The following is a 21707-nucleotide window of genomic DNA, read 5'->3' as shown; positions in this document are numbered from 1 at the left end:
TGCTGGCAATGGGGTTTGCTTCTGAGTAAACGCCCCCTACGGTCATGATTCACCCGTTGGAAGAGTTGCACGGTTGCTTCGAAGCAAAGCCACCGACTACCACCAAGCTTACTCCTGAGTAACGCGAGCCTTGGAGCCAACTGTTTTTTTCTAAACTAAACCCTCAGTATTCAGGGTACATTGCCATATTGGCACTTTGCAATAAATAAGTGGGTTTCGGGTTGCAATTTGGGCACTCCGTCTCAAAAAGGTTGGCCACCACTGTTGTAGGGTCTGGCATAGGGGTCTGCAACCTGCGGCTGATGGGATTTGTAGTCCATGAGCATCTGGAAAGCCGCAGGTTGCAGACCCCTGGTCTGGCACAACAGAGAAGAGGGGAAGAAAGACGGAAGAAATCGGGAGGATCCCCAGGTTGAGACGGAAGGCGGGTTCCAAGCCAGAAAGGGTAGAGTCGTGGTTCTCTTTTATAAGCCCACGGCTGAAGGTAGACAAGAGATCACCTGTTGGCTTGTGTCAGGGCTGCCCTGGAGCAGGGTACCGGAAGAAGACAACCAGCTCGCTTTGCAATACAAACTTTTAATCTTGACACTTTCAGTAAAGGTAGCGGTTATGCCCCTCTGTAACATTTCTGCTTCGCTCCTGGGGTGGTGACTGAAATGGACCACGTTTTAACTACTGTATTTGGAGGGGGTGGGGGAAGAGCAGAGCGCGTCTCCCTTCCCCAGAGCGGAAGGGAGAAAACCAAGTTGGAAACTAAATCGGAACCGAACGACAGAGGGGTCTCGATTCTGTTGCAACGTCACACTTGAAGCGGTCGTGGTGGGGAAAAAGAGTGAATTAAACCCCGAAAGTTCAGAATTGGGGCCCCGCTCATAACTGCAGGATTAAGAACGCACAGTCAGTACATAATACCAGAGTCTTCCCCGTTTGTGATAACCGTTTTTACCACAGGACAAGACAGGTTAACAAAACGGGGGTGGGGGTGTTCTATCCCCACAAAAAAAGATGATAGTCGCAGGACAGCCGCGCCAAAAGAAAGCGACACAGAACGTGCCGTAACGGAAGAGGATACGGTTTCCGGGCTCAGAGCAGCCTTCTGATCTCAATCGCTGTAGGGAATATCTTACCTGTCGTACCACCCTACGTGGACTTTCTCCTACGGGTATATGAGAACAACAACCGGACAGGACGACAAATGGCACTTTTTTTTTTAAAAAAAAAGGGTTTCTTCAAACCAAGGTGCGGTAGAGAAAAGCTACAAAGCTCAGGTGCCGGCGAAGGTTTCTCGACAGCTGGCCGGTGGGAGGCAGAGAACTTTGCGTCGCTGCCTTAAAAATACACATAGCTTAGCCCGGCCGCTGGGAAATTATATCCCGACCAGGTCAATTGAATTTATCTGTTTTGAGGTTCGCCTTGGACGGTAGGGATTCCAGTCAGCTCTGCATGCATGGGACGTCCCACTGACACTAGCAGGCCAGGCAACGTCACTAGAAACAAAGTCATCGTCTTTATTCAGACTTCAGCCCTCGGGCAAAGAGCTCCAGGACATCTGAAACAGGGGTGTTTTGACTCTAGCAGGAATGCCCCTCCAAGCTTCGCCCTCCCACGATGGAGTGGTAACTCCTGCGGTCTCAGTCTTGGGGGGAGCGAAGCCGAGGGGTCGCGCGTCCGCCGGCCAGCCACAGTTCTGTCTCCCAGACTCGGCCCAGTTAATTGAAGTGAAATTTGAAGTGGAAGTTCCCGGAGCCGAACGGGTTGAACTCAAAGGGCCAGTGGTGCTGGTGGCCGGCCCCTCCCTGCTGGTTTTCCGGGTCCAGAGGGTCCTCGCCGGAGTCGAACTTCTGCCGCATTTCTGGAAAACAAAGAAGAAGAAGAAGAGTTTGGATTTATATCCCCCTTTTCTCTCCTGAAGGAGACTCAAAGGGGCTTACAATCTCCTTGCCCTTCCCCCCTCACAACAAACACCCTGTGAGGTGGGTGGGGCTGGGAGAGCTCCGAAGAACTGTGACTAGCCCAAGGTCACCCAGCTGGCGTGTGTGGCTAATCTGAATTCCCCAGATAAGCCTCCACAACTCAAGGGGCAGAGCTGGGAATCAAACCTGGTTCCTCCAGATCAGAGTGCACCTGCTCTTAGCCACTGCTCTTAGCCACTAAGCCACTGCTGCTCAACAAAGAGAACCAAAGCTTTGTGGACAACGAGGCGGCAGGGCATGGAAGAGCTATAAGGAACAGACAAATACACAAGAGAAAAACTTGGGGAGATGTAGTTTGGTATGGAACACACAACCAGGCACAGGATTTTGGTATCCCTGTGATGCTATTAAAAGAAAGAGCTTTAGCCCTTACAACAGATGGCAAACACTAGGACAGTGGTGGCGAACCTATGGCACGGGTGCCAGAGGTGGCACTCAGAGCCCTCTCTGTGGGCACGCACACCCCCCCCCCACATCTAGGCTGGCCTGGGCTGCTGGGCTCGATTATTAGAATTAAACCTAAGACCTAGTTTTGGGGAAGCAGTGTAGGTAACCCTGCTAAGCGCTGTTAAACCCCACTGATTTTCATGTGAAGAACTAAAGCGCGATCCTTTACCTGGGAGTAAGCTCGGTGGCTGGCAAAGGGGCTTTCTTCTGAGTAAACCCTCCTAGGGTCGTGATTCACCCATTGGAAGAGTTGCACGGTTGCTTCAAAGCAAAGCCACCGACTACCACCAAGCTTACTCCTGAGTAACGCACGCCTTGGAGCCAACTGGTTTTTCTAAACTAAAACCTCAGAATTCAAGTTAAATTGCCATGTTGGCACTTCACAATAAATAAATGGGTTTTGGGTTGCAATTTGGGCACTCGGTCTCAAAAAGGTTCGCCATCACTGCACTAGGACCACCAGGAAGATATCAGTGGCCGCTAGGGGGAGACACTAAGCACTTTATTGGTCAAGAGATTCACAGTTTTAAATTGTCCCTTCAGCACAGCATAACTTAGGCCAAGCACTTAGAATTGGCCTGAAGATGCTCAGGTTACTGAATGTAAGCATGTTGGGTTCTTCTTTGTTTGTAATGAGTCCAGGTGACGCAACGCAAAGCTTTTATACCTGAATCCGTCAGGACCTCTTTTGCCGCTGCGATGTCTATAAACTTCTTCTCTGCTGCCTTTTTCTCGTCTTCTGACTGGAAGTTGTCAGGGTGCCACTGCTGAGCTAGTTTCCGGTAGGCCTTGATGATTTCCTGCTTGTTTGCGTTCCTGCAGGAGGGGGAACAAAGACAGGGTCGGTGCCTCTACTTCTCAGCGAAGGGAGTTTGAGAAGGAAATCGCAGGAAGAGTCAAATCTTCCTCGCATGGTGAGATGTAGCTTGTAAGCAGAAGGCTGTTTGTTCAGTATGCTGTTACTGCCAAGCGTGGAAGCGCTCCTCTAATGGTGGCACTTTTCCAGGGGCAAGAAAGCTCTTGCCACAGGGGCCGGCTCCTTGCAGTTGGGAAGAGCTCCGCTTTCACCAGATCCACGGTATTCATCTGCACGTCATAACAAAAGGCCAAAGGTGCAAAGCACATAATATAATTGCTTGGCCTAAGGCCCCAGGTGGGTGCAAACTTTGAAAGCACAATGGATACATCAGCATCTCTGGTGAAGCGTTCTCCGAAAACTCAAAAGCCTCCCCAACTCTTGGGTCGAGAAGAAACTAGCTATGTCTTCACGTATGGTTGGATCAGCTTTAAAATATCAGGAAGTCCAGCTTAAAATATTTCTCCCAGATCACATTGTAAAAAGGACAGTTAAAAAAACACAGGTGCACTACAGTCACAAAACCGCCCACCCCACAGGTCACGCAGGAGGGGCATCTGGACACACAGGGAGGGGCCGGACATGCAGGGGGTGACCAGACATGCAGGGGGGCATCTGGACACGCAGGGGGGCCGTTTGGACATGCAGGGGGGGGGTGCGTCCAGACACAGAGGAAAACGTCCGGTCACACAGGGGGTGCATCCAGAAACGCAGGGTGCGTCCGGTAATGCAGGAGGGGCGTCCAGAAATGCAGGGGAGCCATCCAGACACGCAGGGAGGCGTCTGGACATGCAGGGGGGCATCTGGACACGCAGGGGGGAGTACAAACACACATGGGGGCGTCCAGACACGCAGGGGGGCTTCCGGACATGCAGGGGGCTGTCTGGACACGAAGGGGGGGGGCGTCCGTACACTTTTCCTGAGACACCCCTATTTCAAGGCCACGCAGGAGGTCCAACACACTGACCTTCGTATCCCCAAGATCTTGTAGTAGTCTCGTTTCTTGGACTGCTTCAGCAACTTCTGTGCCCTCTCCAGCCCTTCTTTCAACTCTTCGTTTTCCGCGTCGAATTCTTTGGCTTCCTGGTAATCTTCAATAGCTGCAAACAAGGCAGAACAGGTTATAGTCCACCCTCCCCAAGCCATACCATTTTTCTGCATCGTTCGCTAGGGGGCAGGGCAGCTAGGAAGACGCACACGCTTGGGAGCAGGCAGGGCTGGGAACAAAGGTGGAAATCCAGATGGTCACAACTTTTACTCTGATTTGACACGGAAGTCTCCGGTTATGGCAATTGGAAGATGGATTTGAAAAGGTGTGGGCCAATGAGCCCTGCGTTTGCAGGACTTCCAGGCTGATCATAAGCTTTGGGACAGGGCAAACTCTCTGAATGGTGTTCGGAGATGACTCATGTCATTTGTCATAAGACTCGGTGAGAAAGGCAAAATAAGGGATACAGCAACCTTGCTGTAACCAAGAGGTTCTCTCGGCCTTGTTACTGCACAGATAGGAGATCTGGGGATCTCACGAAAGCTGTTGTCATGGAAGATGCTATCGCTACAGTAAAGGGAAGTCACATATAACTGTGAAAAGCATCTTTGCCTTTTGATCTCCTGAAGGGAGGACAGGAAGCCATACAAAGGTGCCAGGATGAAACTTCAAAGGCCTAAGTTACCTCGTGGCCTGAACAGAGTTTTCCTGAGAAGGGGAAAACAAAAGGTTTTGAATTCCATCTTGAGACCTGGTCAGAGAAGCATCTCTGGGCCATGGGTTCCCGGAATGGGGACAAAGAACCAAAAGGAATCTAAACAGCTGAGTAATCTCTAAACGCATTTATGTTTTATTTCGTTGATTTCTGTTTTTCAATAAAAATTGTTGAGACCTCAGCTGGTTGGAGTTATTGGAGAAAAGAACTCAGGTTTTACTGAAACAAGTGTGGCTCTCCCAGGCTTGCTTTCATGATAGCTGTCTTGAATTTCACGAAGGAAGGTAGATATGTAAGAAATAAATAAAAGGCTCCAATGTTTGCGGGGGTGGGGGTGGTGGTGGAAATGACCGTTTTGTGCCCTAGAAAATGAAGAGTTGGTTTTTATACCCCGATATTTTCTATTGAAAGAAAATGGCTTACAGTCCCCTCGCACCTACACAACAGACACCTTGTGAGGTAGGTGGGGCTGAGAGAGTTCAGAGAGAACTGTGACTGACCCAAGGTTGACCAGCAGACTTCCATGTGGAGGAGCAGGGAAACAAACCCAGTTCGCCAGATTAGAGTCGGCCGCTCACGTGGAGGAGCGGAGAATTAAACCTGGTTCTCCAGATCGAGAGTCCACTGCTCTTAATCACTAAACCACTATAGCAAGCGACAATAGGTGTGTACAAGGGCAGCTCGTTGTGTGACTATGGCCCCTTCCGCACACGCAAAATAATGCATTTTCAAACCACTTTCACAACTGTTTGCAAGTGGATTTTGCAATTCCGCACAGCTTCAAAGAGCACTGAAAGCAGTTTGAAAGTGCATTATTCTGCATGTGCGGAATGAGCCTAAGGGAGGCAGTGACAGACCTAGCTGACAGCATTGCTGGGGTTGCTGGACCTGAGAAATGGTACCAGTTCAGCCGATCTCATTGAAAACTGTGACCATTTTCTTCATTGGCCTTCACTGAGTTTCAGATGATGATATTCAAGCGAGGGTGACTTTTTTAGGGCTATTCTCAAGGACCCAGCTGCTGCTTCTCCTACCTTTCTCGAATTCCTCGTTCAGGATGTACGCCTCAGCTCTGTCCCGCAGGATGAAGACGTTCCTGGGGTCAAGGTGGTGGGCTTCCGTGCAGACGTCGATGGCTTCGTGAGGCTGTTTGCTCTGCAGTGGGAGAAGGGGGGGAAAACTACTGACTCTGCGCCACCTGGTTGCCAACAACATGCAGAAAGATGACGAGGTGTGCGTGACTCTCTCCTATTTTATTCTTGCCACAACGCAAATACAAATGACCTTTATTGGCATGCGTAAACATTTAAGACTTTATAAAACATTGGGATAAAATGCCTTTGCTAGAAACTCAGCCACATCTTCGGTTCTTCTTGCAACAATACTGCAAGGTAGGTCTGGCCTGAGAGATGGCAACCAGCCAACAATTACCCAGAAAGCATCATGGCAGGGAGCAGGGATTCACATCTGGGTCTTTGAAATCGTAGTTCAACACCCTAGCCACTACACCACAGAGAAAGACAGCAGCAGTGGCGTAGGAGGTTAAGAGCTGGTGTATCTAATCTGGAGGAACCGGGTTTGATTCCCAGCTCTGCCGCCTGAGCTGTGGAGGCTTATCTGGGGAATTCAGATCAGCCTGTGCACTCCCACACACGCCAGCTGGGTGACCTTGGGCTAGTCACAGCTTCTTGGAGCTCTCTCAGCCCCACCCACCTCACAGGGTGATTGTTGTGAGGGGGGAAGGGCAAGGAGATTGTAAGCTCCTGCAGGAGAGAAAGGGGGGATATAATCCAAACTCTTCTCTTCTTCTTACCTTGCTTAAACAGTGGCAGATGTGCCCTTTTGCCTTGGTGGTATAGATTGCCACGTTGGGCTCCGTTTTGACCGCTGCTTTGTATTTCTCAATGGCTTCTTCGTACCTGTTGTGGGCGACGACCCGGAAATTTTAGCATTTGCAAAGGAAGAACGGACAGGTATGGAGGGCAGACTAAAGTTGAGACCGCTCAGTGGGCATATCAAAAGACAGAACAAGCAAGCAGCCCAAGGGCTTATGGGGTTTTTATTCTGCAGTCTTTTCAGTTAAAGGATTACTGAGTGACCCTGGGTTAGTCACAGTTCTTGGGAACTCTCTCAGCCCCACCTACATCACAAGGTGTCTGTTGTGGGGAGAGGAAGGGAAAGGAGCTTGTAAGCCACCTTGAGCCTCCTTACAGGAGAGAAAAGTGGGGTATAAATACAAACTCTTCTTCTTTTATGCCCTGTTATTGGCCCTCTAGAACACAGGTGTCAAACTGGCGGCCCTCCAGATGTTATGGACTACAGTTCCCATCATCACCTGCCAGAATCATGCTGGCAGGGGATGATGGGAACTGTAGTCCACAACATCTGGAGGGCCGCCAGTTTGACACCTATGCTCTAGAATAAATGGTTGGCCACTGTGCAAGACCGGACATTGGACTAGGTGGGCTACTGGTCCAATCCAGCAAGGCTCTGTTTATATTCTGAGCAGTACGAACAGGACGGGGCAAAGGATATATATCTTGACTTACAGAGAGCTCACTTTCACAAGGTGGAATAATGAGTGGCTTAGAAAGCTCTGAAAAAAAAATAGGGCTCGACATCATACTGAACTGACTTCCTGCAGGCGAGAACCCCACGACGCAAGGGGAGGGTTCCGACAGGCTGGACCCACCTCTGAGCTTTGACGTGTTCCTCAGCTGCCTCTAGCTGCTTGGAGAGCTTCTTCACTTGCTTGTAGTGGGAGAAGCAGTCTTTGTCGTCCTGGTCCAGCTTCAAGCACTCTCGCACTTGGCTGCAAAAAAGATGAACCAGGGTCAGGTGCATTTCGCCTGAGACGAAAGCTGCCTGTGCAGCCCCACCGCCCCCCGCAAGAACTCAGCCTGTATTCGCAGCGTTACAAACGACAGTAGCAGCGAGCGCTCACTTCAAGGATTCTTCGTGTTCCCCCAGGGCGTAGTAGAGCTTGCTGAGCTTCAGGAAAGCCCCCCGGTTGTCGTTCCGCAGCTTGGTGGTGGGTTTCAAGTCGAGGATGGCTTTGTTGTAGTTGCCGAGGAACAAGTGGCACTCGGAGCGCATCTCCTTGGCTTCCGGGTCCCAGGGAGAAACCTGAAGCGAACCGTGGGGTGGTGAGGTGCGTCAAGCCCTGAGCTTTAGAACTCTGTCAGCAGCTGGCTTCCAATCTGGAGAACCTGGTTTGATTCCCCACTCCTCCGCCTGAGTGGCAGAGGCTTATCTGGAGCAGCAGTGGCATAGGAGGTTAAGAGCTCGTGTATCTAATCTGGAGGAACCGGGTTTGATTCTCCGCTCTGCCGCCTGAGCTGTGGAGGCTTATCTGGGGAATTCAGATTAGCCTGTACACTCCCACACACGCCAGCTGAGTGACCTTGGGCTCTCTCAGCCCCACCCACCTCACAGGGTGTTTGTTGTGAGGGGGGAAGGGCAAGGAGATTGTAAGCCCCTTTGAGTCTCCTGCAGGAGAGAAAAGGGGGATATAAATCCAAACTCTTCTTCTTCTTCTTCTTCTTCTTCTTATCTGGTGAACTAGATGTGTTTCCACACATCTACATTCCTGCCGGGTGACCTCGGGCTAGTCACAGTTCTTTGGAACTCTCTCAGCCCCACCCATTTCACCACCCTGAATTGACAGATCCCTGAGACCCAACAGCAACTTTCTCCCTTCTGTGACAGAAAGCTGTGGGGGCAAAGTACCTCAATTGCTTGATCCAGAATACTGATGGCTCCTAGGTAATTTTTCCTCTGGAAGGCAGTCCGGGCCTCTTGCATGGAAAACTCCAGCTCGTTGACTCGTGCAAGCTGGCTTTGCGCCTCTGTGTTATCTGGATTGCTCTGGAGCTGAGGAAATAATGTATGTGTGTGTGAGAGAGAAAGAGAGTCACTGAAAGATTTACCCATAGATCACTGCACATGGGACAGGCCCATCCTGTTCTTTAAACCCATCTGGAAAATGTCTCAGCCTGGATAGCCCAGGCTAAGGTAAGCAGGGTTGGCCCTGGTTAGTACATGGATGGGAGACCACCAAGGAAATCGGGAGACCACAATATACAGAGGGGATGTCATGTTGGTGAGGGAGCAAGCTTGTTTTCTGCTGCTCCAGAGACTAGGACCAGGAGTCATGGGTTCAAGGGGAAGGGAAAGAGAATTCCACCTAAACATCAGGAAAAACTTCCTGACAGTAAGGGTGTTTGATGGTGGAATGCACTACCTCGGAGGAGCGTGGTGGAGTTTCCTTCTTCGGAGGTTTTTTAAAGAGAGGCTGGATGGCCATCTGTCAGGAGTGCTTTGATTGTGTGTTCCTGCATTGCAGGGAGTTGGACTTGATGGCCCTTGGGGTCTCTTCCAACTCTATGATTCTAGGAATATGGGTCAGATCCGGACATCTTTCTGTGTCATTTTCCCCAGTGCTTTTCCTGGTTACAGCTCTTGAGGTTTTCTTCAACCACTCTAGCCTTAGGATGTCCAAGGAAGCTGGATCCAGTCCAAAATATATCACTGCTGCTCCATTCTCAGCTGTGGTTGTAAGAGCATCTACAGCCCAGACACTTGTACATACATATGTGCCGTCAAGTTGTAACTGACTTGCAGTGCCCCAAGCAAGGGGTTTTCGAGGCAAGAGAGGAGCAGAAGTGGTCTGCTATAGACTTCCTCTGCAGAGCCTTCTTGGTGGTCTCCCATCCAATGCTGCTTAGCTTCTGAGATTGGCAAAACTAGGCTGTAACATGCTGCTTCCCCTCCGCATCCATTTCTACCCGCAATCCATTTCCAGATATTGCTTACCACAGCTTCAAAGTCCTGCTTGGCCTCTTGCGTACTGCCTTGCTTCAGGAGGATGTTGCCTCGCTGCAGTCGCGCCTGACAGAGGGAGGAGGCAGAAAAGGCAGAAGCTTTAGGCGACAGGAAATGCAAAGACAGACTTGGGAGCGGCAGCCACCATTTCCTGTTTGCAAAGGACAGATGAACGACTACCGGATCAGGGACTCTCAACAAACCTGCCCATCAGAAAGAAACTGTTTAAGCTTCTTGGTATTGCTGGCATGCACTGTACCATTGGACACTGGTTCAGAAACTCACCCAGAAGCACTAGGGATGGCCTTGGAAATGGAACTCTGGAAAAGCATTACTGTTTCCCAGGGATGCTTTAAAGTGCGGACGTTAGGATTTTATGAATCAGAAAACTTGGGACCGAGGAAACCTGAATGACTGACTCCTCCCACAAAACCCGTCCTGTGTATTAAGACTTTCAATTGAGGTTGTGCTCCATATGTTCCTGCTTTCAGAGGCTGGATAGAGGGTTTTCACACGCAGGATCTTTCTGCAATGGCAATGCCGCAGTTGTGAAACTCCTTCCCAGTTTTCACCAGCTCTGTCATCCTCCTCATTCAGCCTCTTGACCCCTGAACCTGGCACAGCTTCCAAGGTATTCTGCTTTGTTTTCCTATCAGCTCTGCATCATCATATATCAGTGGTGGCGAACCTATGGCACGGGTGCCAGAGGTGGCACTCAGAGCCCTCTCTGTGGGCACACAGAGTGCGTTTTGTGGGGGGGGGGGGGAAAGCACTGTTAAACCCCACTGATTTTTATGGGAAGAACTAAAGCGTGATCCTTTACCTGAGAGTAAGCTCAGTTGCTGGCGATGGGGCTTGCTTCTGAGTAAACCCTCCTAGGGTCGTGATTCACCCATTGGAAGAGTTGCACGGTTGCTTCAAAGCAAAGCCACCGACTACCACCAAGCTTACTCCTGAGTAACACATGCCTTGGAGCCAACCGTTTTTTCTAAACTAAAACCTCAGTATTCGGGTTAAATTGCCGTGTTGGCACTTTGCGATAAATAAGTGGGTTTTGGGTTGCAATTTGGGCACTCGGTCTCAAAAAGGTTCACCATCACTGTCATATATCATCCCTGTGTATTGCTTTTTTAAAATGCATGCGCACATGCCAATTTGTAGGTTATTTCAAGGGAACGGACATCAAAATCCCTTTGAATCAGTAAATACCGCTATAGAGTATTAATAATCCCAACAAAATATACTCACTCTTATGGTTTAGATTCAACATAGTGACACTGAAAAAGTGTAAGCAGAAAATGGGCCAGGTTGTTCATATCATAAATTGGTGTTTCTAAACCAGAGTAAACCCTTTCACCTCCTTCTTCCTGATTTACAGATTTTTTTGTGGGGGAGGGTGTGGGAGGGGCGGGGAGGAAGAGACTTACAGCCAGGAAATCCGGCTTGAGCTCAATAGCCTTGGAGAGATCTGGTAGCGCTGACTTGAATTTGCCCATGGCCAAATAGACGGTTGCCCGTTTGTAGTAAGTAAGATAGTTCTTGGGATCACTTTCTTTGGAGGACAGATGGGTACATGAAATAAAACAAGAGAAAAAGAGAGAGGGCGGTGAGCGTAAGAATGGAACAGTCCTGCCGCATCAGGCCAGTAGTCCATCTAATTCACTATTGCATCTCACACTACGGCCAACAAAAGGGATTAGAAGCCAAAACATCCCCCTGATGTTGCTTCTTGGAATTGGTAATTACAGGATTGCTGATGTTTCTTTCAACCAGAGTTGTAGCATGTGAGGTACATGTGGATAACACAACAACTGGGACGTGTTTTTAAACATATATCAGCCGATGGGCTGTCACATTCCTGTTTTCCATTTGTGGCCCAGACGAAGCAAAGAAGAGAACTGCTCCTTCTTTAACAGTTTGCATAAAACTGATTTATGAAAACTCAGACTACTAGTCCAATACACCAGTATCAACTACTCTGTTTGCTAGTGACTCTCCCGAGTTTTAGGGGGAGAAAGATCTTCCGCAACGTCTTCTGTGTGAATTCCCCTCAGTGGAGATACCAGGAACTGAATCCAGCACACCTTTTTACAACAAGGGCTCTTGCTCTCTCTCCGCCTCTATGCCCCTGCCAAAAGCTTCTCTGCCTTGTCACCTAGAGGCAATTCTTATTCTCTAGAAACAATCAGCCAAGTGGCTCGATTTACAGGTCGATCTTTGATCGTTACAGAGAAGCCTGCAAATTCTCTCCGAAGTTGCCAGAACTCAGCCATTTCGTGCATGCCCCTCCAAAGGCTGTCATGGACTAAGACTGGGGGAGGTTCTGAAAAGCCACACCACTGAAGTGATGACCACCGGGCAATATATCTGCTGGTCCGGCTGCCCTGAGGACAAAGCAGAACTACCTGGCACACGAGGGTCGCAACTGGCTCGGCTGGTCACTTACCCACTGCTGAGTGGTAGTGTGACAGCGCCTCAGCCAGCTGCCCAGCAGCCAAAAGCTTCCGGCCCATTTCCAGGTGGTTTTCAATTTCGGCTTGTCCAGCAGCCAGCAAACCTGAAAGGCAGAGAGCGGTCAAGGAAATAAACAGGGACTTAAACGTGGGTCACCCCAGGCCAGAACCACAACACTGCTTGCTAGTGCCAAGCCATTAAAAAGGTTTGGTGGCCAAGTGCTACTAAAGCCCCATTTTCTTCCCTGCCCTGCTGGCAAGCCTTCACAGCAACTCACCAAAGGCACAAAAACAAAGGAGCCAAGTCAGAAGTACTGACGTCAAATGGGGGCGACCCATGAACAATGAGGACTAGAAGCACAGGGGAGATGGTTAGGGGGCGTGACTTAAAGACGTCACGCCGGGGAGAGGTTTGAAGGGTGGGCGGAACCTCGCAGCCAAAGGCGAAGCCTGAAGCCGCGTGGAAAGGCGGGGCATGAGACGAAGGCCGGTCAAAAGGGGGCGGGGCCAGCAGGCTCTCACTGACCGAGGGCGGGGAGAAAGAGGAGACCCTCCCTTCCCTCTTTCCCTGGTCACCTGGCAACTGCAAATCCAGCAAGACGCACAGCAATGACGCGACCCAGAGCAGCCGCCGCTCGCAACCGCCGGGCCCGAGCGCGGGGCCCTCCACGCCTCTCCCCAGCAGCCCCAGGCCGCGCCACACCGGCAGCTGCCCGGACTCCATGTCCCAACTCCCGGAACCAACTAACTTCCGCATCCGCTTCCTCGTCGGTAAAAGCCGCTTCCGGCCGGCCTGCCTCCTTGGCCTCCCTTAGAACACGGAAGCGGCCGCTCTGGGACTTCCCCTCTGTGTGGTTAGAACCTTCCTTTCGCCCGCCCGCGGGAGGGGGCGTGGTTTGGCTTGGGCCAATCCGCACGGTCCTCGGTAGCCAATCGGCGCCGTCGGAGGTGGCTGGATCGAACCGGGACGAGGAAGGTCTGGCGCGTGGAGGGGAGGTGGGACGGAGGGGGTGATGGCAACGTTGCCAACCTCCAGGTAGCGCCTGGGGGAGATCTAGTGGGTGTGGTTGGAGGGCGACTTTCCTCTGTGCTGGCAGAGAGATGCCCTGTTCATAATTACTGCAGCACAAAAAATAGCCAAGAGGTTTTTCAGAACAGTCTTGGGGAAGAGCTGAGGACAGTTGTGGATTGTGCCATTCTTAGTAACACAACTGGACAAAAACCACAAGGATGTGCAGTTGTGGACGTGAATGGCTGCAAAGGGGAAGTCCAAAGCTGTTTGATGCATATTATAGGAATGTGAGGGGTATGACTCCATGTTTTATTGTGATTGTTGGGTGTTGGGTTGTGATTTAATGGCTGCATGGTTTTTATTGTAACCCGCCCTGAGACCATAGTAAAGGGCAGGGAATAAATGTAAATAAATATAAATAGTATAGAATAGGCTGCTCTTCTTCAGTAAGCCAGCTGCCCTATGCTTGAATTGTCCCTTTGATTCTTCCAGAGTGTGTGTTTGGGATGCATCTACCTTAATGGAGCCACACTGCAAACGGCGGAAGACGGAGGAACCGAAAGATGCCTGCCCTTGGCAAGTGGTGCCCGTTCTTTCTGAGAGGGAACTGCAGAGTGTCACGTTAATGCCAGTCTACGCTGCCCCAGTCCTGGACAAGAAGCAGGCATCACGCTTGGTGAAGGAAGTCTCTGCCCTTTACCCGCTGGGTGATTACCCACACTTGAAGCGTGTCCGATCTTGTGGCTCTGTGAATAGTTCACACCCGCTGGAGATAATCCTGTGTTTGGCAGGTGGCAAAGACAAGCAGTCTTTGCAGACAGCTTTGGAACTCTTCCCCGATCATCAGCTGGACCTGTCTGGCTTGGGGGAACCTTTCTTAACCCAAGTGCCGGTCAACCCGCCCTTGACCCGTCTCCAGTATGAGGAAGCTGCATCCCACTGGCCGGTCACCTTCCACGAAAACAAACGCATCAGCCAGGCCTTGAGTGGGTGTCTGTTCACTGCAGCGGAGAAGACCTCCATGCAAAGCCACATGGAGCTGGCCATCCAAGCGGCACAGAATGGGGCAAGGCAAGGCATGAAGCCGGTAGGGGCTGTGGTGGTCGACCCAACCACTGGGAGAGTCCTGGCAGTGGGACATGACTGTAGGAATGGTGTCAACCCGCTGCTCCACGCCGCCATGGTCTGCATTGACCTTGTGGCTTGCGGCCAGGGAGGAGGAGCATATGACTACCAAGATTATCCCAGCTGCACCTTCCTTCCATTGGCTGATAGCTCGAACCAGACCTCCTCTTGCGCTGATGGGCTTCCGTACATTTGCACTGGCTACGACATGTACTTAACGCGGGAACCTTGCACAATGTGCGCCATGGCGCTGGTGCACTCCCGCATTGAGAGGGTCTTTTACGGGGCCCCATCCCCGCATGGAGCCCTAGCGACCAACTACCACATCCACAGCTGCAAAGACCTTAACCACCACTATGTGGTTTACCGGGGGATTTTGGAGGACCAGTGCCGTAATTTGTCGCAGATTTCCGTTCTCAAGTAACTCGTTACGTAGTGGGTTCATCTGAGGGAATATCTGTGGTTTTTATGTTTATTTTTTACCTTTTAATAATATTAAATGATTTAAAGAAGGTTCTGTGTTTGCAATCATTGATTGGATGTTGAATAGATGTTGGATGTTGAATGGATTTCTTTTTTAAAAAAATATTTTTATTGATATTGCGGAATTATTACAGATTTATATTGTATACTTTATATACATCCTCCATATCTTTCCCCCCCTTTTTTTCCCCTCCCCCCTCTTCTTCTCTTCTTTAGATGCGCAGCAGCAGGTCCATTCTTTTCAATCTTCTTGTCCAGTTTTCTTCTGTAATTCCAATTTCGTTTAGCCAGTCTTTGAATTCCATCCAAATCCACTTCATGTCCTTTTGTTTTTCTTGCCATATTTGATTTCTTGACATGATGTCGAAAATTTCTAATTGTATTTGCTCCCATATATATTCCAACCATTTCTGCATTGTCCATATTTTTTTGTCTTTCCACCCCAATGCTATTACTGCGTGGGCCACTCTGATCATGAATTTGAAAAGCTTTCTCTCTCTTTGTTCTATTATTGTGTAAACCGATATACCCATAAATAGTAAATCTATATTTATCTTTATTTTTACCTTCACATATTTTTTCTATACATTTTATTGAATGGATTTCTTGAATGGGGCAGTCATGCATGGTGGGAAATAAAGGGTTTGGGAAAAGAGGAACTTTTCTAACATGGACGCACACAGCTGAACACATGAAGCTGTCTTGTTTGTACTCAATCAGGCCAGCTAGATCTATACTGTCTACTTGACCTGGTAGCGACTTCCCCAAGGACCGTACTGTTTTTCACATCACTACTACCTGATCCTTGTTGGAGACTGAACCTGGGAACTTCTGCATGTCAAACAGAAGATGGTCTGCCACTTTCTTACAGCCCCTCCCCTCATGTGGGTCTCCCGTCCCCTCATGTCAGTGGCTCCTGATGGAATTTATAACTGCACTGGGGGCATGGGGACGAGGCTGTAGCTATTCACTGAGTCTGCACCCAGCAAGAGCCCAGTTGTACAATGTGTGACCCATCTACAAAGAGAGACAAAAGTTTGCCCCTTGGCAGGATTAGCTACCAATTTAAGATCCCCCCACCCAATTTCCCTTATTATCACACTTGAAGTGGTTTGTTTATCTCTTGGGAAGCCATGATGCATGGCAGGTATGCTGTGTGAATTTGGATGAATCACAAAACACTGGCTTCTTAGAGGTGACTCACTAATTTTCCATGATACTCCCTGGCTCAGGATGGATTTTTAAAGATTGCTGTCATCCTTACAAAGTCTGCAAAAACCCAAAATATCCTGTCAGGCGTCTATTAGCTTAGCAGGGTGCTTACAGAGGGGCAGAAGGCAACTTAAGGATACGTGTTTATGCATTTATTATTTCCTTAAAACATACAGTAGCCACCTTTTGCTGAGTTCAAGGTGACTTACAATATAAATAAAACAGTGTTCACGTATATATGTGTGTATGTATATATGTATGTGTATATGAATTTGTATTTATACCCCATCCTATCCCCACAGGGCTCAGGGCGGCTAACAACATAGCAAAACAATATACATTAAAACAGAATAAATACAAATAGAATGCATGGAACTAAAAAATAAGAAACAAATACAGATGGCGACTTCTACGTAACACATCAAGCCTAACAATTTGCCAGTAACAATAACAGCAGCACTACATCAATACATATCAATACTAAATCCATGCAGCAATACATTAACAGCGTATCAATATATGTGTGTATATATGTGTGTGTGTGTGTGTATACACACACACATATATATTTATATATATATATATACACACACACACATATACACACATATATAAGTTTCTGTATATACACACATTTTATACACACACACACACACACACACAAGTTTCTGAATATAGGTAATGTTTTAAAACAGTTTAAATGTTTTTAATGTTAAAACTGCATAAGCAGTACACATTTACTCAAGTCACAAGGTGGAAAAAAGGGCTACCTTACACCATGTGTATTGCATGGGTTAGTGGGGGGGGGGGCAGGGGGAGAGTCACGTTCCCTTCCCAAAACTGTGGGAATATTTTAAAAGTAGTTAACCAAACCTCCCTCTGCCAGAACACACAAGCTTTTTAAAAGGCAGAGAAAAGAGCTAAGAACCCTGATTATATTGGCAAAACTGAAGATTAAGAACAAATTTTCTGCACCATGCGTCCAAAGGATACAAATGCATGAAACTGTGTACTGTACTGCTTCCAAAGGAAACTCTATCACTCTGCCAAATTGGCACTGCATGAATGCTTTCCTTTCTACATACTGGATGGACATCTTTCCAAAAAATTGACATAAAAATACATTTGTGAATGACAAACCAGATTGCTGCAGGTATTAAGACTAGTAATGCACTGCTGATTGTCCAGCAGCAGAGTGGCGCAGCGGAAGCGTGCTGGGCCCATAACCCAGAGGTCGATGGATCGAAACCATCCTCTGCTAACTTTTGCTCACGCGACATGGTTTTTCTTAAAATAGTGGTCTAAGTCCTTAGAAAGACCCACAACCCTCGGGAAGAAGACAAATTGCTATTTTGAACACAAAGAGCCCGCAAACGGAGCGATAAAGCAGCTTCCGAGGCAATGGTACAACCACAAATCTGCTCGGAAACGTTATAATACTTTTGTCCACGGTTTGCATGAGCCGGGGCGCCAAGTTTTGGGCAGGAGAGGAGAGGTGAGAGCACCTCCCGCAGATTTTCTAGCCTGCTTTGCCTTTTGCCAGGAGCTGCATAAAAATGGGTTTAGGGATCTTTTCAGACTGAGAAAGGAAATCCCGTTCTCAGTGGTGAGCTTTTAAGTCCGAAGAGATCCTTCTCCATGCTTTTTATTAAGAGGTGGGGGTTGTTGCGGGGGGGCGGGGAGTCCAACCCAAGGGAGTCCTGCAAAGCTTATACGGTGGGGGGTGGGGGGTGGGCGGCGGAGTCTAGATTGATCCTAATGAAGAGCTTTCACGTGGCTTTTATTTTGGGGGATTTATAGGGCAGATTCTATAGTTGCAAGACGCCCTGCAAAAATAATAGCTGTAGGCAAAGCAATCCTCTTGTCTGCACGACTCCCATTAACGTTTCCGAATTCCTCGCTCGGTTCAAAAGAGACGGAAAAGGATCCACAGCGTGACGAAACAAGAATAACGTACAGTTTGTTACACTAAATCAAGCCATGTTGTAATGATTTGGGGGGGGGGGGGAACTTCTCGTCCCAAGTGTTTTCAATTGGAATTGGGGAAAAAAAGAAGTTACCGCCCGAACAGGGACTTGAACCCTGGACCCTCAGATTAAAAGTCTGATGCTCTACCGACTGAGCTATCCGGGCTCTTGCGAGAATGTGCTTCCGGATATGTGTAGGAGAGATCAATCCAGAGACTCACCCACAGCTATTTTTGGTTTTGCGGGAGACTTCCGGTTGGATTTTGCAACCTTTTCCTCTAACACGTGATCCTTGTCCGAATAGCCTTGGAAATAGAGAATCGTCCTGTTAAATGAATGACTTAAAAATAGCGACTGTCACTATTACCGAAGTAACAAAGATGCATTCTCAGCTGTCAGGATGGCCGAGCGGTCTAAGGCGCTGCGTTCAGGTCGCAGTCTCCTCTGGAGGCGTGGGTTCGAATCCCACTCCTGACAAGAACTGTTTTGTGGGACTTTTCATTTTCAAGTCGCTGATGTAGCAATTCGATTTCGTGCCGTTTAACATCTGTGCATGCCATTGTCTCCGTTTCACTGTTTTGCTGTTAGAATTTGAAATCAGTAGTCGTTCATTCAATTCAAATAGGAGTGAAATCGCCTTTTTTTTGGGAAGAAAGATGGACTCAAGTCCAAACTGGACAACTTCATGCAATGACACCGCATTTAAATTGCACACCGGAAACCACATACAGAATCCACCAAGCACCCCTAACCTCAAAAGCTCCCATGCTGCCCAATTGAACAAGGTCTTCTGAAACATCCCCCCCCCCCCGCCCGGGCTTTCTCGTTTATAGAAACTGTTCCATTAAATGGGGTGGGGGAGAGCAACTGAAAACACTGATGGTCGAGCTGCCCTTAAAGAAGTGAACGAGGGGAGCAGCTTTCTGCAATAATAAGTAGTTTCCAGGCTGTCTTCAAAGGCAGTCCGTCTAAAATGCGTTGCAGTAGTCAAGCATCAATAATATAGGGGCCTGACTCAGCGAGGATAGATTTGAGGAATCAATGACAGGGCAGGTGCCCCTAAAAAAAATAAATTTATACTGTTTCTCCAGCAGCTATATAACGTCAGAACTCATGACTGAGCCTGCGAGGGGAAACTGTATTACCTAAGAACCTTTCTGGAATGTCTTGGCAGAGCGGACGTGGCTTTTAAACGGTGCGGCCTTTTGGGATTTCCTTAAAAGTAATAGAGCCACCTAAAAATCACTTTCAAAGATTTACATCATTTGCTTTACCATTGAATAGCTATTCTTCAACGTTCCACAACCACGTGGCCGGTTAGCTCAGTTGGTTAGAGCGTGGTGCTAATAACGCCAAGGTCGCGGGTTCGATCCCCGTACGGGCCAATTCCATTTTTCTCACTTTTAAGAATATTAATTCCTCTCTCTTCGGATTCTCTCAGTATGGTGTTGCTTCCTCCCCCCCCCCCCCCCCCGAACTACCCTCGCTCGTTTGTTCATTTCCGAGAACATCTCTGTGTAACTGAATGCAAGACTCACGCTTTTGGCTATGTTGTATTCAAAATTAGCATCCCCCCGGGATGGGTGCTTCGTACTGTTAATCCTTGCCTTTGTAGAAACAACCAGTTTCGTGTAGCCACCTGGGCCCAAATCAAAACACCCAAAGGAGAGTGACTCTAGACCTTTTTATTAGAAGCAACCAGAACAGACAACAGTAGCAAGTCCGGGTTACTGGAAAATCTGCAGTCGGGTGGATATTTAAAAACAAAAAAACAGGTGGGAGGAACGGAGGCGAAAAAAAAGAACATACTTCAAATTTTGGAACGGTGATTGCTGAAGGACCGTAATATTGATAGAGATTTTACAGTTATTTGGTTGCTCTCGCAGAGCCTCCTTAGCGCAGTAGGCAGCGCGTCAGTCTCATAATCTGAAGGTCCTGAGTTCGAGCCTCAGAGGGGGCAGATTTTTCCCTCCACTCGAAAATTCATTTTTTTAAAGAGAAGCAGCAATTAATTACATTCCCCCTCCCCCCCGGGCTAATTTTAAGTAGTCAGAACCCCCCCTTCCGCACATGTAGAATAGTGCACTTTCAATCCTCTTTGCAATTGTGCAGAATAACAAAATCCACTTGAAAACAATTGTGGAAGTGGATTGAGAGGGCATTATTCTGCATGGGTGGAAGGGGCCTAAATTCTGTAGCTGCTCCTTGGGGAGGACCCCAAATAATTTCACCCGCAGTGACCTTCCCAGGTTGGCATCGTTATGGCATCTTTAAGACTACCCGGTGTCTCTTTCTAGTGAAAGAGGAAAAGCGGGCAAAATCAGTGGGTCCAGGGTCAGCCATCGTTACCTTTAGATCAAGTCAGTTCCTGGAATACATACTTCTAACCCAGACTTTGCCTTGAGACTTCCAAGTCTGAGCAGACTGAAACCCCCCTACCCTCACTAGTCCTGCATTAGTAGCCAAAAGCATTGGTAGGGCTACCTGTCTCTTGGGTGTGCCAGGAAGGGAAATTAGCTCATAAGTCTCTGTCTAGATCAGAGGTGTCAATCTCTGGAGCTCCAGATGTTCACGGTCATTTTTTAAAAATCCCCTAAAATACCTAAGTATTATTAAGGCTATTTTGCAATCTCATATAGTTCCAAGCAGTACACTTACACAATATTTAAGATTCTTGCGTTCATTTTTAAGGCTTCTTTTTTGTACTTGCATCTAACTCCAGGGGTGCATTAATAAACTTGCCAATATACCGAGGTTTTGTTTGTAGGCTGCTGTTTTCCACTTGCACCTAACTGCAAGCAGTACATTTCATAAGCATCCTAATATAGCTCAGTTTTGATGGGGCAACTACAGCTCTTTTATGGGGCAACTACAGCTCTTTTACCGGGCAGCTCTGAAAAGACTAAAGAACCTGTGGGTTTCAGCTCCGCTGTTTGTGATCTGAAAGGCAAAGAGGATTCCTTGGAGCTGGTGCCGTCCTTTGAAGGTTAGCTTCCCTATTGGTAGGATCAATATTTGGCCTTGTTGTCAAAAGGAGAAGCTGAGAAAATATCAAGGTCTATAGCTCAAAAAAGTATATTGGGGAAAAAACCCGCAAGATACCCAATTTTGATTTTAAGGCTCATATTTTGCAACCGCACATAGCTCTGAGCAGTACATTTTTTCCAAAACCCCTAAGATACCGAAGGATAATTTTAAAACCTAAGATAGCCAAGTTCCTTTTTAAAGCTTATATTTGGCAATTGCATATAACTCAAAGCAGTACATTAAAAAATAAGATGGCAGTTTCATTTTAGAGACTCCTATCTTGCAATTGCATGTACCTCAAAGAAGTACATTAAAGAACCCCCCAATTTAGCCAAGTTCCGGCTTAAGGATTCTATTTTGCAATGGCATGCAGCTCCAAGGAGGGAATTAAAAAAACAAACAACCTTGAGATAACCACATTTCATTTTGAAAGCTTGTTTTGCACTTTTGCCTAACTGTAAGCAGTACAATGTATTGTCGAAGGCTTTCACGGCCGGAATCACTTGGGCGCTGTGTGGTTTCCGGGCTGTCTGGCCGTGTTCTAGCAGCATTCTCTCCTGACGTTTCGCCTGCATCTGTGGCTGGCATCTTCAGAGGACCCTCTGAAGATGCCAGCCACAGATGC

General features: G+C 48.2%; 2 protein-coding genes and 5 non-coding genes across 9 annotated transcripts; 5 read left to right on the top strand and 2 right to left on the bottom strand.

The window, feature by feature from the left end:
• Positions 1 to 560: 560 nt before the first annotated feature.
• Positions 561 to 13040, bottom strand: LOC125445079 (dnaJ homolog subfamily C member 3-like). The gene is made up of 12 exons (XM_048517912.1): positions 12833 to 13040; positions 12250 to 12360; positions 11231 to 11355; positions 9795 to 9869; positions 8709 to 8852; positions 7924 to 8105; positions 7672 to 7791; positions 6793 to 6898; positions 6014 to 6134; positions 4244 to 4376; positions 3088 to 3236; positions 561 to 1852 (listed from the first exon to the last, which is right to left on the bottom strand). The coding sequence occupies exons 1-12, from the start codon at positions 13011 to 13013 to the stop codon at positions 1710 to 1712; spliced, it is 1590 nt and encodes a 529-aa protein (XP_048373869.1). The 5' UTR covers positions 13014 to 13040; the 3' UTR covers positions 561 to 1709.
• A 105-nt stretch (positions 13041 to 13145) lies between these two features.
• Positions 13146 to 14905, top strand: ADAT3 (adenosine deaminase tRNA specific 3). Of its 3 annotated transcripts, none has more exons than XM_048517915.1 (2): positions 13146 to 13232; positions 13761 to 14905. In XM_048517915.1, exon 2 carries the CDS (start codon positions 13789 to 13791, stop codon positions 14815 to 14817), a length of 1029 nt encoding a protein of 342 aa, XP_048373872.1. In that variant the 5' UTR covers positions 13146 to 13232; positions 13761 to 13788; the 3' UTR covers positions 14818 to 14905. The 3 variants fall into 3 exon arrangements, with proteins under 3 accessions (XP_048373872.1, XP_048373870.1, XP_048373871.1); XM_048517913.1 differs by having other exon boundaries at positions 13168 to 13292; XM_048517914.1 differs by lacking the exon at positions 13146 to 13232 and adding an exon at positions 13305 to 13562.
• A 2372-nt stretch (positions 14906 to 17277) lies between these two features.
• On the top strand, positions 17278 to 17349 carry TRNAM-CAU. Its single transcript has one exon. It is a non-coding gene; the product is annotated as a tRNA-Met (tRNA).
• Positions 17350 to 18148: 799 nt separating this feature from the next.
• On the bottom strand, positions 18149 to 18221 carry TRNAK-UUU. Its single transcript has one exon. It is a non-coding gene; the product is annotated as a tRNA-Lys (tRNA).
• Positions 18222 to 18449: 228 nt separating this feature from the next.
• On the top strand, positions 18450 to 18532 carry TRNAL-CAG. The gene has a single exon. It is a non-coding gene; the product is annotated as a tRNA-Leu (tRNA).
• Positions 18533 to 19366: 834 nt separating this feature from the next.
• TRNAI-AAU lies at positions 19367 to 19440 on the top strand. The gene has a single exon. It is a non-coding gene; the product is annotated as a tRNA-Ile (tRNA).
• Positions 19441 to 19942: 502 nt separating this feature from the next.
• On the top strand, positions 19943 to 20015 carry TRNAM-CAU. The gene has a single exon. It is a non-coding gene; the product is annotated as a tRNA-Met (tRNA).
• Positions 20016 to 21707: the final 1692 nt, after the last annotated feature.

The sequence above is a fragment of the Sphaerodactylus townsendi genome, linkage group LG15 (assembly GCF_021028975.2).
Source record: "Sphaerodactylus townsendi isolate TG3544 linkage group LG15, MPM_Stown_v2.3, whole genome shotgun sequence".
NCBI lineage: Eukaryota > Metazoa > Chordata > Lepidosauria > Squamata > Sphaerodactylidae > Sphaerodactylus > Sphaerodactylus townsendi.
This window is presented reverse-complemented; position numbering and strand designations above follow the sequence as displayed.